Source organism: Oncorhynchus clarkii, chromosome 17, assembly GCF_045791955.1.
Source record: "Oncorhynchus clarkii lewisi isolate Uvic-CL-2024 chromosome 17, UVic_Ocla_1.0, whole genome shotgun sequence".
Taxonomy (NCBI): Eukaryota; Metazoa; Chordata; class Actinopteri; order Salmoniformes; family Salmonidae; genus Oncorhynchus; species Oncorhynchus clarkii.
In genome coordinates, this window is record NC_092163.1 from 5485032 (window position 1) to 5503527 (window position 18496).

The 18496-nt window shown below is 43.3% G+C and overlaps 1 protein-coding gene across 1 annotated transcript; it reads left to right on the forward strand.

Moving 5' to 3' along the window:
- The first annotated feature begins 9718 nt into the window (after positions 1-9718).
- On the forward strand, positions 9719-17790 carry LOC139370086 (zinc finger protein ZFP2-like). Its single transcript, XM_071109400.1, has 4 exons — positions 9719-10326; positions 10694-10788; positions 10924-11101; positions 15642-17790. Exons 1-4 carry the CDS (start codon positions 9984-9986, stop codon positions 16742-16744), a joined length of 1719 nt encoding a protein of 572 aa, XP_070965501.1. The 5' UTR covers positions 9719-9983; the 3' UTR covers positions 16745-17790.
- The last annotated feature ends 706 nt before the right edge of the window (positions 17791-18496 follow it).

Below are 18496 nucleotides of genomic sequence, written 5' to 3' on the forward strand. Positions count from 1 at the left end.
GCAGGGGTACAAGGTAATAATGAGGCTATATACAAGGAGAACCAGAACTGAGTCAATGTGCAGGGGTACGAGGTAATAATGAGGCTATATACAAGGAGAACCAGAACTGAGTCAATGTGCAGGGGTACGAGGTAATAATGAGGCTATATACAAGGAGAACCAGAACTTAGTCAATGTGCAGGGGTACGAGGTAATAATGAGGCTATATACAAGGAGAACCAGAACTGAGTCAATGTGCAGGGGTACGAGGTAATAATGAGGCTATATACAAGGAGAACCAGAACTGAGTCAATGTGCAGGGGTACGAGGTAATAATGAGGCTATATACAAGGAGAACCAGAACTGAGTCAATGTGCAGGGGTACGAGGTAATAATGAGGCTATATACAAGGAGAACCAGAACTGAGTCAATGTGCAGGGGTACAAGGTAATAATGAGGCTATATACAAGGAGGACCAGAACTGAGTCAATGTGCAGGGGTACGAGGTAATAATGAGGCTATATACAAGGAGAACCAGAACTGAGTCAATGTGCAGGGGTACGAGGTAATAATGAGGCTATATACAAGGAGAACCAGAACTGAGTCAATGTGCAGGGGTACGAGGTAATAATGAGGCTATATACAAGGAGAACCAGAACTGAGTCAATGTGCAGGGGTACGAGGTAATAATGAGGCTATATACAAGGAGAACCAGAACTGAGTCAATGTGCAGGGGTACGAGGTAATAATGAGGCTATATACAAGGAGAACCAGAACTGAGTCAATGTGCAGGCGTACGAGGTAATAATGAGGCTATATATAAGGAGAACCAGAACTGAGTCAATGTGCAGGGGTACGAGGTAATAATGAGGCTATATACAAGGAGAACCAGAACTGAGTCAATGTGCAGGGGTACGAGGTAATAATGAGGCTATATACAAGGAGAACCAGAACTGAGTCAATGTGCAGGCGTACGAGGTAATAATGAGGCTATATACAAGGAGAACCAGAACTGAGTCAATGTGCAGGGGTACGAGGTAATAATGAGGCTATATACAAGGAGAACCAGAACTGAGTCAATGTGCAGGGGTACGAGGTAATAATGAGGCTATATACAAGGAGAACCAGAACTGAGTCAATGTGCAGGGGTACGAGGTAATAATGAGGCTATATACAAGGAGAACCAGAACTGAGTCAATGTGCAGGGGTACGAGGTAATAATGAGGCTATATACAAGGAGAACCAGAACTGAGTCAATGTGCAGGGGTACGAGGTAATAATGAGGCTATATACAAGGAGAACCAGAACTGAGTCAATGTGCAGGGGTACGAGGTAATAATGAGGCTATATATAAGGAGAACCAGAACTGAGTCAATGTGCAGGGGTACGAGGTAATAATGAGGCTATATACAAGGAGAACCAGAACTGAGTCAATGTGCAGGGGTACGAGGTAATAATGAGGCTATATACAAGGAGAACCAGAACTGAGTCAATGTGCAGGCGTACGAGGTAATAATGAGGCTATATACAAGGAGAACCAGAACTGAGTCAATGTGCAGGGGTACGAGGTAATAATGAGGCTATATACAAGGAGAACCAGAACTGAGTCAATGTGCAGGGGTACGAGGTAATAATGAGGCTATATACAAGGAGAACCAGAACTGAGTCAATGTGCAGGGGTACGAGGTAATAATGAGGCTATATATAAGGAGAACCAGAACTGAGTCAATGTGCAGGCGTACGAGGTAATAATGAGGCTATATACAAGGAGAACCAGAACTGAGTCAATGTACAGGGGTACGAGGTAATAATGAGGCTATATATAAGGAGAACCAGAACTGAGTCAATGTGCAGGGGTACGAGGTAATTGAGGTAATATGTACACAGACAATAGCGGCCTATGTGAAGAGTGAAAGTGTGTGTGTCTTAAAGTGTCAGTGTGGTATGTGTGAGTGTGTGGGTAGAGTCTAGTGAGTGTGTGGGTAGAGTCTAGTGAGTGTGTGGGTAGAGTCTAGTGAGTGTGTGGGTAGAGTCTAGTGAGTGTGTGGGTAGAGTCTAGTGAGTGTGTGGGTAGAGTATAGTGAGTGTGTGGGTAGAGTCTAGTGAGTGTGGGTAGAGTCTAGTGAGTGTGTGGGTAGAGTCTAGTGAGTGTGGGTAGAGTCTAGTGAGTGTGTGGGTAGAGTCTAGTGAGTGTGTGGGTAGAGTCTACTCAGTGTGTGGGTAGAGTATAGTGAGTGAGTGGGTAGAGTCTAGTCCAGTCAGTTCGTGGGTAGAGTCTAGTCAGTGTGTGGGTAAAGTCTAGTTTAGCCAGTGTGTGGGTAGAGTCTAGTCTAGTAAGTGTGTGGGTAGAGTCTAGCGAGTGTGTTGGTAGAGTCCAGTCAGTGTGTGGGTAGAGTCTAGTCAGTGTGCGGGTAGAGTCTAGTCAGTGTGTGGGTAGAGTCTAGTCAGTGTGTTGTGAAGGCCCTGAATTTTTCTGAACCGTCTCAGTGCTTCTCCTTCCAATAGGGTGCTTTCCCTTTAATTCCCAATTAAATAGCCAGCATCAACTGCGCAAAAGTGGGGTTGTGATGGAGACGTGAATGAGGATGTGTTCAACCCTCAGTTCCCGACGCTTCTCTATTCCGTTTGTTTTGTTGCCGTTAAACGTGTGTTTTGTTGCCGTTAAACGTGTGTTTTGTAGGCTAATAGAGTTTACCCAGGATCGGATCCACTCTTTGCGTCCGTAGACTACACCTCTCCGTTCTTCGTGGCCTTTCTCCGCTGGAGATCTGTTGGCGGATTGGATTGTCTGACTGACCGACTGACTATAACCTTTTTTTGTATACGGTATTTCATTTTGTTTTGATGTGATGATTTATGTAGTTAGTTGTAGTTGAGGACTTAGTACGAGTTGATACGCTTTAAAGTTCTGTGGTAAAATATTGTTATATTGATTGTATGATTAATACTGGGTTTACGCTGCACTGAATGAACGGACAAACATTGCGTGACTAAGTTCAAGGGAGTTCCCTGAACTCCTTTACCGGGCTGGACTCTTTTTAGGGCCGAGGTACAGGACATTTCTGGAGGAACCAGAACTCATTGTGATATTATTATATATGTATGTAATCATTGATGTTGCTAATACAACCCACACAAAATAATATAGTTGTTTTTGAAGTTCTTTCCAATGTTTTAAGGGTTTATGAAAAGTTTTATTTCAATCCTGACTTTTACATAAGTCCTTTGTATTGGTGTAGACTTGACGGACCAGATGGGACTCATTCCCTCCCAAACCAAAAGGAGAAACCAATGTTTTCTCTGGTAGGCACAACCTACCTGGCACCCCTATAAATAATAACCTCAAGTCAAAACCGTTACATAAAAAATGGCACCCCAGATGGGACAGCTCAACATTGAGAACTAACCAAAGCAAATCTTTTGTGTGGAATTAAAACAATGGATTCACCCCAAGATAATGTGCTCATCCATGTCATACCTGTCAATGGGAATACACAGGGCCATTCTGACCATCAAGCTGACAAGACAAATCATAATGTGCATGGAGATAATGGAGTTGATTTGGGCCAGAGCCCTGGGAATCTGAATGATCGGTCTGGACCACAGGCCACAGGAGGTCTAACCAGTTACTCACTTATTGACGTGGATCTGTGTGGAAGTACTGAGCTAGCCCTCCCTCTGACACCCAACCTTCCTCCATTGTCTGGTTTATCTCCAGAGGTTGTAGTCTTACAACTTCAAGGTGACATCCTTGATATTCATCGGACTCAACATCTCCAAACTCTTATCCACCATAAATTCAAATGTCTGAGGGAAGAGCAACAACAGAGTGCCATGAAATTCCGAAACTCACTGAGCACTCTAACCCACATGCTGACAGAGCTCAGTGAGAGTGGAAGACGGGAAATTACTGGTGCCATGGACAGGCAGTTTGACTACCAACGAAACCAACTCACTGGCACTCTCCAATGGCGCCTGCAACATCACCACACTGAGGTCCTCAAGGACGTTAATTCTGTTTTTTCCCCCATGGTTAACACTGTAGACCACTTGCAGACAGAGCTCTCTAATTGTGCTAAAATGTTGGATGACGTGTCTGAGGACATGGCCTCCATTAGGCACAACTCCTTGCACAGAGTTTCTCTGGTGTCCACTTCTGTTCAGACCACTGAGGGCCAAGCTGGCACCTCTGAACAGCCAATACAAGGCCATGCTGCAGCCACCCCTTGCAGGATGCAATCCACCATGCATCCTGGTGTTCATTTTCATGGTCCCATAACTCCCTCCCCCTCTACTTCCTCAATCCCTCCTAGCTCGTTTGTTCATGGTGATTTGAGTAGACGTCTTGTGTGGCCGATGCCCATTAAATTGCAATTTCCCACCTTTGGGGAAAAAAGATTACAGTCCTGATCCATTAATATATCTGGAAATATGTTGTGACTTTCTTGCCCTCAATCCCCTGGCTGACAACGAACTCCTTGCCACATTGAGGAATGTGTTGCATGGGACAGCTCGAGACTGGTGGGATGTGGCACGTCTCACCACTACCTCCTGGGCTGACTTTGAGGCCAAGTTTTCCTCTGCATTTCTGTCTGAGGACTACACAGATGAGCTGGCACACAGAGTCAGAAATCGAGTACAAAGAGAGAAAGAGAGTATCCGTGACTTTGCATACGGTTACCACTCCCTGTGCAGAAGGTGGAAACCTGGCATTGAGGAGGAAGAGGTCATTAAATTGATCTTGAAGAACATCAACCCACTACTAGCCAGTCAACTCCGAGAAAGAGTCACCACTATCGATGGACTGGTTCGCTTGGGACAGCAGTTTGAGAAGGACAGAGAATGCCAACAGCAATATGACCAGAGAAAGAAACAGACCCCCAAACAGTTACCCAAGACAGACCATCAACAACAGCCAGAGTCTCCAGCCATGACCCCTCTCATGTTCTGTTGGAGATGTAGCCAAAAGGGACATTCTTCAGCTACCTGTCCAAGACCGTATCAAGTAAACCCTTCCAGAAACCACAAATCACAACAGGCCAACACACCTAACTCTCTTCGCAGGAATGACCATCCCACTCACTGGTGCTTTAACCAGAGCTGAAACCCCAAGAGTCTCTGCCTACGCCTCCCCCCCCCATCGACATCCCCTTCCTTTCAGTTAATACCCCACCAACTGGTGTTACCCCTGTCCATAGGCCCATGGGCAGGAAGAGCCATCCTGGACACCGGGTCATCCTACACGCTGTCCAATGAGAAACTGTGGAAGGAGGTTAAAGGCCCACAATACAACTTGAAGCCGTGGACAGAAGGTCCACTCTATCTGGCTGATGGTGAGGCTAAACGACCACTTGGATGGAGGTAGAGGTAGAGTTCCGCCTGTGTAACCGCTCCTATATGATTCCTTCTGTTATCCTACAAACCAGGAACCTTGCTTTTCCTGTCGTGTTGGGAATTGATTTCATGTACTTCAGTGGTGTCCAGATTGATATCGCACACAATTGCTACTGGTTTCCATACAATCCGAGCAAGAAGCATTTCTTCCAATCAGAAGCTACGAAGTTACATGATTGGGGTTCAAATGTGGCAGTCTTCTCTGCCGTTGCTCCGGTACCACTAACCCTTGATAATCCTTCTGACGATCTCCTTTTACAGGCTGTGAGAAGAGCTCAGCTGGAACAGCCAGAGGAGTTAAGGCTGTTGAAACAGCTGCAGAATAACGCTGATGTATGTACTTCAAAGCTGGGACGCACCGGGCTCCTGAAGCACAAAGTATTCCTTACACAGGAAATGCCGATCAAGCAAAAGCCATATCGTTTGTCCCCAGCGACACTAATCATCCAAAAGGGACTCATTAATGATATGTTAACACAAGATATAATAGAACGTTCCTCCTCTCCCTGGGCTGCTCCTTTTGTCCTCATCCCCAAAAAAGACTGGTGGTCTTAGATTTTGTGTGGGCTATAGGAAGATCAACAAACAATGTTTCCCAGACTGATGCCTATCCTCTTCCCACCATCCATGAGATCCTGGAGTCATTGTCTGGCGCTGTTGTGTTCACTACCCTTGACCTCAATAGTGGTTATTGGCAGGTTGAGATGGACCAGGAAAGCAAGGAGAAGACTGCTTTTGTCTGTGCTGAGGGCTTGTTTTCCTTTAAGGTGATGCCTTTTGGATTAAAGAATGCACCTGCCACTTTCCAAAGACTCATGAAGATTGCGTTAGGTGAGCTCAAAGGGAAGATCTGTTTCGTCTACCTGGACGATATAATGATCTACTCTCAGAACAGAGAAAGACACTTTCAAGATCTTCAAGCAGTGTTGGACAAGCTAAGAGAAGCTGGTCTGACCTTGAATATGAAGAAGAGCAACTTCTGCCAAACCTCCCTGAAGTTCCTTGGCCATATTGTGTCTTTTGACGGCATTCATGTGGATCCTGAAAAGACAAAGGCTGTACAAGACTTCCCTGTGCCAACCACACTCAATGCCCTTCAACGGTTCCTTGGTATGGCTGGATGGTACCATCAGTTTGTGTCGAACTTCTCCCAGGTGGCAGAACCCCTCAAACGAAAAGGAGTGAAATTCCTATGGACGGCAGAGTGCCAGACCTCCTTTGAAACCCTGAAACGACACCTCGTCACACCTCCCATTTTAGGTCATCCCAACTTTGATTGCCCTTTTGTTGTTTACACTGATGCAAGTGATGTTGGACTTGGTGCTGTCCTAGTCCAACAGACTGGACTTGGCACTGAAGAAGTGCTAGCATTCGCCAGTCGGACATTGAATGGAGCAGAACAGAACTACTCCACAACCGAGCAAGAGTGCCTTGCAGTTGTCTGGGCTTTGGAAAAGTGGAGGTACTACCTGGAGGGAAGACACTTCACTGTGGTCACTGACCATTCCTCCCTTGTGTGGGTGTTCAAGACCAACAAACCAAGTACCAGACTCATAAGATGGGCTCTACGGTTGCAAGAGTTCACCTTTGCAGTAGAATACCGGAAAGGAAAATACAACACTGTTCCAGATGCCTTGTCCAGAGCTCCTGCTTGTGATAACGGTGGCCCTCATCTTACATGTGCTACTGTCCTGTCAAGCAGTCGAGACTCGCCCAAAACGGACTTTCCCCATCTCTGATGAGGCCATATGGAAAGCCCAACAGGATGATCCAGAAGTACAGGCTTTGTACCAGACTATCCTGGAAGATGGAGAAAAGATGGTCAATCCTACCACAAAGCTGACCATCGATGAAGACAAAGTCTACCGAGTTGTACAACTACCTCACAGAACACTCCACCAATTGTACATACCTGAAACTATACGCCTTCAACTGCTTCAACATTTCCATGAAGACCCATTAGCTGGTCATTTGGGCAGGTTCAAAACCTACAAGCGGTTGCAAGTGGTACTGTACTGGCCACATCTGAGCATGGATGTGAAGTCACACATCCGAAACTGTCAGGTTTGTTATATGTACAAACCAGAAGGTAGAAAGCCTGCTGGCAAGTTGCAGCAAACAGTGGTTACCCGACCTTGGGAAATGTTAGGAGTGGATTTGATGGGTCCATTTCCTAGAAGCTCCAATCAGAATGTGTACATGCTTGTTTTTGTTGATTACTACTCAAAGTGGGTGGAGCTCTTTTCCCTGCATCAGGCCACAGCAAGGACCGTCTCTAACATCCTTACGAAAGAGATCCTGACTCGCTGGGGAGTGCCTGATTACATCCTGTCTGATTGAGGTTCCCAATTTGTCTCTGATCTCTTTGAGGAGACCTGCCAAAGATGGAACCTGAGACAGAAGTTGACCACGGCCTATCACTCACAGACCAATCTCACTGAGAGAGTAAATCTGTACTGGTACCCCCTGTATATAGTCTCCACATTGACTCTGTACTGGTACCCCCTGTATATAGCCTCCACATTGACTCTGTACTGGTACCCCCTGTATATAGCCTCCACATTGACTCTGTACTGGTACCCCCTGTATATAGCCTCCACATTGACTCTGTACTGGTACCCCCTGTATACAGCCTCCACATTGACTCTGTACTGGTACCCCCTGTATACAGCCTCCACATTGACTCTGTACTGGTACCCCCTGTATATAGCCTCCACATTGACTCTGTACTGGTACCCCCTGTATATAGCCTCCACATTGACTCTGTACTGGTACCCCCTGTATACAGCCTCCACATTGACTCGGTACTGGTACCCCCTGTATACAGTCTCCACATTGACTCTGTACTGGTACCCCCTGTATACAACCTCCACATTGACTCTGTACTGGTACCCCCTGTATATAGTCTCCACATTGACTCTGTACTGGTACCCCCTGTATACAGCCTCCACATTGACTCGGTACTGGTACCCCCTGTATACAGTCTCCACATTGACTCTGTACTGGTACCCCCTGTATACAACCTCCATATTGACTCTGTACTGGTACCCCCTGTATATAGCCTCCACATTGACTCTGTACTGGTACCCCCTGTATATAGCCTCCACATTGACTCTGTACTGGTACCCGCTGTATATAACCTCCACATTGACTCTGTACTGGTACCCCCCTGTATATAACCTCCACATTGACTCTGTACTGGTACCCCCTGTATATAGCCTCCACATTGACTCTGTACTGGTACCCCCTGTATATTGCCTCCACATTGACTCTGTACTGGTACCTCCTGTATATAGCCTCCACATTGACTCTGTACTGGTACCCCCTGTATATAACCTCCACATTGACTCTGTACTGGTACCCCCTGTATATAGCCTCCACATTGACTCTGTACTGGTACCCCCTGTATACAGCCTCCACATTGACTCTGTACTGGTACCCCCTGTATACAGCCTCCACATTGACTCTGTACTGGTACCCCCTGTATACAGCCTCCACATTGACTCTGTACTGGTACCCCCTGTATACAGCCTCCACATTGACTCTGTACTGGTACCCCCTGTATATAACCTCCACATTGACTCTGTACTGGTACCCCCTGTATATAGCCTCCACATTGACTCTGTACTGGTACCCCCTGTATACAGCCTCCACATTGACTCTGTACTGGTACCCCCTGTATTTAGCCTCCACATTGACTCTGTACTGGTACCCCCTGTATATAGCCTCCACATTGACTCTGTACTGGTACTTTATATAGCCTCCACAGTGACTCTGTACTGGTACCCCCTGTATATAACCTCCACATTGACTCTGTACTGGTACCCCCTGTATATAGCCTCCACATTGACTCTGTACTGGTACCCCCTGTATACAGCCTCCACAGTGACTCTGTACTGGTACCCCCTGTATATAACCTCCACATTGACTCTGTACTGGTACCCCCTGTATATTGCCTCCACATTGACTCTGTAAACACGGTATAGTTTTTTTTGTTGTGTAACTTTTTTTCTTACCTCTTATTTTTCTTAACTACATTGTTGGTTAAGGGCTTGTCAGTAAGAATTTCATGGTAATGTCTACTATACCTGTTGTAGCTTTGTATTGTAGCTTTAAGGGAATAGTATGGTCACATCATATTCATATTAAGCTTCTACGTCTGTGTACCGGAACGTATTATTTGGAAGACGTCAGAGAAAATATATCAGCTCATTGTTAAATAATTATGACGTTCTTTCCAATACAAAAGGTGTTGTAACTATTGTTTCCAAACTGCGTTACCCACTCCAGCCAGCAGATGGCGACGAGCGTCTTTCAGTTGACTCTTCTTTCGTGACGTATATTGGACTGGACGGGACGCTTCTTCAGGAACAACAAGAAGCCAACTCTTTCAACCACCTCGGTAGCTTGCTAGCCAACATAAAACTGAAAGATTGACGTTTTAGGCCATGTTAATGTGCATTAGCTAATCGCAGTGTTTAAAACACATTTCAGTTGACGTTAACTTGAACCTAATTTGCTTGTTAAATTTGCAAATTTGTTAAAGATTGATACTGAGCCTAGCACTAGGCTATTCGCTAATGCTAACTAGCTAGCTAACATCCCTGACCATGAGCTCATTAAAGTACTCATCCCCTGCTAAAGAAGTGGATGTCTGCTGTACGGAGAAAGAAGCTCTGGCGCTGAACATTGTCGTGAAAGATGAAGAGGAGGATATTACAGTGAAAGGAGAGAAAGATGCTCTGCCGCTGAACATTGTCGTGAAAGAGGAAGAGGAGGAGGATATTACAGTGAAAGGAGAGAAAGAACCTTTCAGAATGGAAGAGGAGGCTGTTATAGGGAAAGAAGAGAAAGCATACTCTTCCTCTCTAAAAGGTTCTATCTCAGTAAAGGTGAAGGAGGAAGACGTTTTGGGAGTGAAAGAGGAGGATACAGAATATCTTATTAGCACCAGTGAGTACTGTCTTCAACAGGGACACAAACTATGCAGTTGTTGAATTAATGTGTGGTTTTTAAGGGGCATTCTACTTAAGTTATTCACTTCAGTGTGATGTTCAGTACTATTTAAATTGTTAAAGGGTCAATCTGCCATTGCTACATGTATTTTTGGGACTTTTAAATGAGATTTAATTATATATAACAGGCTTTTAAAATGTAATAATGGAGCATAATTTATACTTAAAATATCCAAGGGACACAAAAGGCACCCAATTAATTTAGAGATATTAATGCCTCTGATAAGACCCTATGACTGTAATAGACAGTAATAATTGATGATGGTAATAAGTTCACCATCTGTTTGATGTTCTCGTTAACACAGGAGAGAGACATGACTATCGTGGATCCTCTGGGGAGACTCAACATCCTGATGCTGACGAGGCAGAGAAGAGTCTCTCCATTTCAGAACACCAGATGGTACAGCTTGGTCTGGTCTAGCATACAGCTTGCTCTATCTGGGTCTGGGCTGTGTTTCTGTAAAGCAGTTTATGACAACAGTGACATCAGCATCCATAATGGTATGTGTCTGTGTCTCCTCTTTATGGTTACCAGGACAACGCTAGCCCTTCCTCTCTCCCGGAGTCCCTGTGTCATGCCTCTCCCGGTAGCACCTTACTGCTGGGTATGAAGAGGTTGTCTGTGCTGCTGGTGGACTGCAGGAAAACAATGGGGCTGAGTGGAACTGTGAGAGGAGGAGAAGAGAAGAAAGGATCAGATTTGACTCATCAAAGTAAGTGCTGTAGTTTAGTTTGAACAAATACAATAGATCTGCCCACCGGTATCTGTTACCAGGATAACCAGCAGAGTTCTGTTAGTTGACAGGAAGATAGACTGGTGTATATGGATGTTATGAATATCATAACACTGAAAAAGGATTCTGCCAATGAAAAGAGAGAAACCAATAGACCATATAAAACCTTGATGAAAGGTAGCTTTGGAGAGAAAGTTTCAAGATGATCCAATGTAAGGTGCTTGTTTTACAAAAACTTTTCCTTAAAACATTATGGATGTTACATTGCCTGTCGCAGTCAACGCCCCTATCTTTAAAAGACTGTAGAACAGGCAAACTAAACTCAGGACTTTGGTAATTAATTAACTAATACTGGAGGAAAGCTGTGATCAGGCTGCCTACTCAAGCAAAAGCTTCAAACTGTAACCAGTGCCGGCAACCTTGTTCAGGTTATCAATCAACCTACCAGGGTAGTTACAAACAGTAGAGGAATGAAATCATCAACATGGTTTGATCATATCTTAACTAATGCTGCAGAAATGGGTTTTAAAGCAGTATCCAGATCCATCAGATGTAGTGATCACAATATAGGAGCCATGTCTAGGAAAACCACAGTTCCAAAGGCTGGGACTAATATTGTGTATAAGAGGTCATACATTTTTGCTATGTTGTTGATGTAAATAATATTTGTTGGTCCGTGGTGTGTAATGAGGAGCAACCAGACACTGCCCGTGACACATTTGAAACTGCTTGTCCCAGTTACTAATAAGCATGCACCCATTAAGAAAATGACTGTAAAAACTGTTAAATCCACGTGGATTGATGAGTAATTAAAAAATGGTATGATGAAGAGGGAGGCAAAAGAGATGGCATATAGGTCTGGCTGTATAACTGATTGGCAAAACTATTGCAAATTGAGAAATAATTTGACTAAACTGAATATAAAGAGTAACTACACTATGAAACAAAGATAAATGACATGAAGAATGATAGTAAAAATCTTTGGAGCATCTTCAATGAAATTTTGCGCAAATAAAATCAACAATAACAAGTCACTGGTGTCTGACAACGTGGATGGAAAATTGAGGATAATAGCGTCCGATATTGCCATTCCTATTTGCCTTGTCTTTAATTTAAGGCTAATAGAAAGTGTGTGCCCTCAGGCCTGGAGGGAAGCTAAAGTCATTCCACTACCCAAGAATAGTAATGCTCCCTTTACTGGCTTAAATAGCCGACCAATCAGCCTGTTACCGACCCTTACAATTTTGGAAACAAAATATTTGACCAGATACAATGCTATTTTACAGTAAACAAATATAGACTTTTAGCTTATAGTGAAGTTAATTCAACAAGCACAGCACTTACAAGTGACTGATTGGCTGAGAGAAATTGATGATAAAAATGGCTTTACACCCCCTGCTATATTGTGGATAAAGAGTTTTTCTTTTAAAATGTAACCTTTATTTAACTAGGCAAGTCAGTTAAGAACAAATTATTTTTTTCAATGATGGCCTAGGACTGCCTTGTTCAGGGGCAGAACGACAGAGTTTTACCTTGTCAACTCGGGGATTCAATCCAGCAATCTCTCGGTTACTGGCCTACCGCTCTAACCACTAGGCTACCTGCCGCCCCAGAGCTACCTGTCTAACGGAACACAAAGAGTGTTCTTTAATGGAAGCCTGTACAACAAAATCAAGGTAGAATCAGGAATTCCCCAGGGCAGCTGTTTGGCACTCACTTTTTTCAATCTTTACCAACAACATGCCAATGACATTTGAGTAAAGCCAGTGAGTCTATGTATGCGGATGACTCAACACTGTACACGTCAGCTACTACAGCGACTGAAATGACTGCAACACTTAACATAGAGCTGCAGTTAGTTTCAGAATGGGTGGCAAGGAATACATATTTCTGATTACCTTAAGTTACATGGCCTACTACGCTAATTCTGTAGCGGTATTGTTAGAGGGGGGTAAATATGAAGATTTTGTTGGGGCGCCAGGCAGGTATTAACCCTAGTTATTAAAGTTAGTTATTACCTATTATAACATTATTATTATTATTAAATATTATTAAAACCGAAAGGATGAGAGTAGAATAGATAGAGTAGCGCTTCCAGACACATTCTAAACATGGTGGAGACTTAGAGGACTGTAGCATCTAATGATGAAGCATTATGGAGTCTTAAAGGAGGACTGTACCATCTAATGATGAAACATTATGGAGTCTTAAAGGAGGACTGTAGCATCATGAGGTAGTCACCGGGAATTCATTTCAATTAATTGCCTTTTTAGAAGTTAAGTTGTGGAATTTCTTTCCCTATAACCTGTTTGGGATAGGGGGCAGTATTTTCACGTCCGGATGAAAAGCGTTCCCAAAGTAAACTACCTGCTACTCAGGCCCAGAAGCTAGGATATGCATATAATTGGTAGGTTTGGATAGAAAACACTCTAATGTTTCTAAAACTGTAAAAATAATGTCTGTGTGTATATCATAACTTATTTGGCAGGTGAAACCCCGAGGACAAACCATCCAGGAGGAATTTTTTGTTGTTGAGGTGACTCTGTTTTCAAATGGTTTTGTGTGGCACTTGGTTGCAGTTCCTATTGCTTCCACTAGATGTCAACAGTCTTTAGAAATTGGTTGATGTTTTTCTTTAGAGAAATGAAGAAGTTCGGCTATTCAGAACGAGGGTCCAGCCTAGTGCTCTCTAATGTTTTGATGCGCACTCCAGGTCACGCGCTTCACGTTGTTTTTATCCGGTATTGAACACAGTTTATCCCATCTTAAATTTTCTCGATTATTTACGTTTTAAAATACCTAAAGTTGGATTAGGAAAGTTGTTTGAAATGTTTGGACAGCATTTACAGGTATCGTATTAGATATTTTGTAGTCATGCTGGGCGAGTTGGAACCAGTGTTTTTTTTAAATCAAACGCGCCAAATAAATGGACATTTTGGAGATATAACAACGAAATTAATCGAACAAAAGGACCATTTGTGATGTTTATGGGACATATTGGAGTGCCAAAAGAAGAAGCTCTTCAAAGGTAAGGCACGAATTATATCATTATTTCTGAGGTTTGTGTCGCGCCTGGTGGGTTGAAATATGATTGTCGTGGGTTGAAATATGATTGTCATGTGTTTGTTTGATGGGGTGCTGTCCTCAGATAATCGCATAGTTCGCTTTTGCCGTAAAGCCTTTTTGAAATCTGACACGGTGGCTAGATTAACAAGGAGATTAACAAGGAGACTGCGTGAATCAGGCCTTCATGTTCGAATTGCTGCAAGGAAACCACTACTAAAGGAGAAGAAGAAGAAGAGACTTGCTTGGGCCAAGAAACACGAACAATGGACATTAGACCGGTGGATATCTGTCCTTGGGTCTGATGAGTCCAAATTTGAGATTTTTGGATCTGAGCGTCATGTCTTTGTGAGACGAGGAGTAGATGAACATAAGTCACTCTTAACCAGCATGGCTTCCACAGCATTCTACAGCTATATGCCATCCCATCTGGTTTGGGCTTAGTCCCACTGTCATTTGTTTTTCAACAGGACAATGACCCAACACACCTCCTGGCTGTGTAAGAGCTATTTGATCAAGTAGGAGAGTGATGGAGTGCTGCATCAGATGACCTGGCCTACACAATCCCCCGACACAATCCCCCACATTTCCAGAGATGGAAGTAATTTTTACTGTACTTTTTGGTACCTTTGAATCTAATGTATTGTATCAAGATGGTTTGGGATGAGTTGGATCGCAGAGGTTGTGTGAACAAACTGCACATTTTCGAGTAGCCTTTAATTATCTCCAGCACAAGGTGCACCTGTGTAATAACCAAGCTGTTCAATCAGCTTCTTGATATGCCACACCTGTCAGGTGGATGGATTATCTTGGCAAAGAATAAATGTTGACTAACAGTGATGCTCATGAAACATCCAACACTTTACATGTTGCATTTATATTTTGTTTTTTTGTTGTTACTATCAGTTTTAGGAACATTTACCCAAAATATGACATCAGCGATAATCAAAATGTTGAACATCTGTGAATGTCTAAGTAAGAAATTGGTCCATTTAAACAGCAATGTGTCGAACCCTTTCAACAACGGGGAGATGTTACTGATGTGCTTTGTATCTGCGACGTAAAAACAAGTTTTGGACTTCCACACAAAATTACTTCTTTAGTTATTTTATGTTTAAGGAAGTGTGTAGGTCACATTCTGTATCATACAGCTATGAAAGTTATATATTTAGAACCACCTGTTCAATTGGAATCCAGCGACGTCTGTGTCTTCAGTGTCCTAGAACTGTCCAGGTTTTTGTGTTCTGACTTGTAAAACAGGATGAATAAAATAAGTAATGTAAACATAGCAGTAATTACCAGGAAGCTCTACATTTGTTTTAAAATCACACTAAGATTGTTAAAACTGGCCTCGGGTTATTGAGAGATCTGATTTAGGATTTACCCTCGTAGCAAGGTTGTTTTATCATGTGGTTTCATTCGGGTCTCTATTTAAAAATAACACTGTCTTTGGCAGCAGAAAGACCAGACTCGGAGGAACCAGAGCCAGGGACGTCCAAACTAGCAAGACGACACCACTGCTCCCACTGTGGAAAGTGTTTCAACCAGAGAGTAAACATGAAAGCTCACGAGAGAATACACACAAGAGAGAAGCCTTACCACTGCTCCCAATGTGGAAAGAGTTTCAACCAGAGAGGACACCTGAAACGGCATGAGAGAATACACACAGGAGAGAAGCCTTACCACTGCTCCCAATGTGGAAAGTGTTTCAACCGGTTGAGGGTGCTGAAACAACATGAGAGAATACACACAGGAGAGAAGCCTTACCACTGCTCCCAATGTGGAAAGAGTTTCAACCAGAAAGCAAACCTGAAAGCTCACGAGAGAATACACACAAGAGAGAAGCCTTACCACTGCTTCCAATGTGGAATGTGTTTCAACCAGAGAGGACACCTGAAACGGCATGAGAGAATACACACAGGAGAGAAGCCTTACCACTGCTCCCAATGTGGAAAGTGTTTCAACCGGTTGAGGGTGCTGAAACAACATGAGAGAATACACACAGGAGAGAAGCCTTACCACTGCTCCCAATGTGGAAAGAGTTTCAACCAGAAAGCAAACCTGAAAGCTCACGAGAGAATACACACAAGAGAGAAGCCTTACCACTGCTTCCAATGTGGAATGTGTTTCAACCAGAGAGGACACCTGAAACGGCATGAGAGAATACACACAGGAGAGAAGCCTTACCACTGCTCCCAATGTGGAAAGTGTTTCAACCGGTTGAGGGTGCTGAAACAACATGAGAGAATACACAGAGGAGAGAAGCCTTACCACTGCTCCCAATGTGGAAAATGTTTCATCCATTCAGGGGATCTGAAACAACATGAGAGAATACACACAGGAGAGAAGCCTTACCACTGCTCCCAGTGTGGAAAGTGTTTTAACCAGAGAGGACACCTGAAACGGCATGAGAGAATACACACAGGAGAGAAGCCTTACCACTGCTCCCAATGTGGAAAGTGTTTCTCCCGGTCGGGGACGCTGAAAGAACATGAGAGAATACACACAGGAGAGAAGCCTTACCACTCCTCCCAATGTGGAAAGTGTTTCAACCGGTAGGAGGAGCTGAAACAACATGAGAGAATACACACAGGAGAGAAGCCTTACCACTGCTCCCAATGTGGAAAGTGTTTCAACCGGTCGGGGGAGCTGAAACAACATGAGAGAATACACACAGGAGAGAAGCCTTACCACTGCTCCCAATGTGGAAAGTGTTTCAACCAGAGAGGAAACCTGAAAAAGCATGAGAATACACACAGGGCAGAAGCCTTACCACTCCGCCCAGGTTGCAAAGCTTTTGCCCATTTAGGAAGCCTGAAAGAACACATTAGACTGCACACAGAGGAGAAGGCTTAGAAAAGCTCAGACTGTGGGAAAACATATTACTCATAAGTCACTTAAACGTCATTAGAGAATCCACACAGGAGAGAGAAATTACTTCTCTTAGCGTGTATATTGATATTTCACATCACATTGACTTAAAATTCATCAGAGAACATACACAGTGCTCCCGTTGTCTTATATTGTTGACTGACAATGTGTTTACCTGTCTTTACCAGATGAAATTAAATGGTACAGGGTATACTCAAACATATATTTGTTTGTTTCTATTAGAAAACATGAAGTGAATATGGAGTATGTCAGTTTGAATACAGAGTAGATCAGATTCCATGTGTTTAAACGGTCCTTTTTTAAACTCTTTGTGTTTATCTGGGTGTGTCATTCCTCCAGCACTACAGATAATCAAGTGATATTTGGATGTGATGCATTAGTTCCATTGTTGACATTTGCATTGTAGCCCACTGATGATTTAATGAAATGAAAATGTTCAGACTCTGTAATGGAAAATGTTTGTGTGTCCACATAACTGAGTATGTGACTAACCTTGTGAAACTGTCCTATTATAAGCTCCTGTTTTTGGGACTATCATCCTGTGTTGCAAACCAATTTGCACCTGTGTCCTTGTATGAATAAAGTCCCGCCCAGGAACAGGAAACTATAAAGATATTTGCTAATCACTCAATGCTTCAGGAATTCAGACTGTCTACACTGCGCTGTGACTCTGTTATTCTCTCTGAGCTCAGAAATAAAGAATCTTGGTTTGACTTGGACTCCAGCAGATCCTTATTTTATAATATCCACCACAACTCTCCCAAGGATTGCTGTTTATCATTGTCTCAAAGAAGAGTTCCTCGTTCCACTTTCCTGGGGGAATTTACAAGCCTCCCACTGATTGAATAAACATTGTTTCCACAGGTAACATTTTGTATTTCACCCAACCAGCAACCGATATCCAATGACAGGTAACATTTAGTGTTTCACCCAACTTGCAACCGAAATCCAATGACAGGTGACATTTTGTGTAGATTTCATGTTAAATTCACTTTAGTTGACGAATCAAAGAAATGTAAATAGAAACTAGATGTTGAACTGACGTCTGTGCCCAGTGGGCTGGTTTGAATAAGCAGCAGGTGTTGGATCGATATCCACCTTAGTAGCTAAGTTTCCATGTCATTTGAGACAGATTTTCATGTGAATATTCTCAAATCTGCATAAAACAATATATACATTTTCCCACCAGAAATGTTTCTATCAAACAGATTTATTGCAGATTAAAGGCTTTGCGTGACAAATAAATAACTTATGCTGTTAAATTCCCAATGGTTTCCATCGCATTTTCAACTCTACTGATGGTTTAACAAAACTGTTGCATTATATAGCAAAAATTATCTTGTCCCCCCCATGCACTGTAGCCAGCAGCTCATAGATACAGTGTTGGTAGGCTACCTACATGATGAGATTATTATGGAT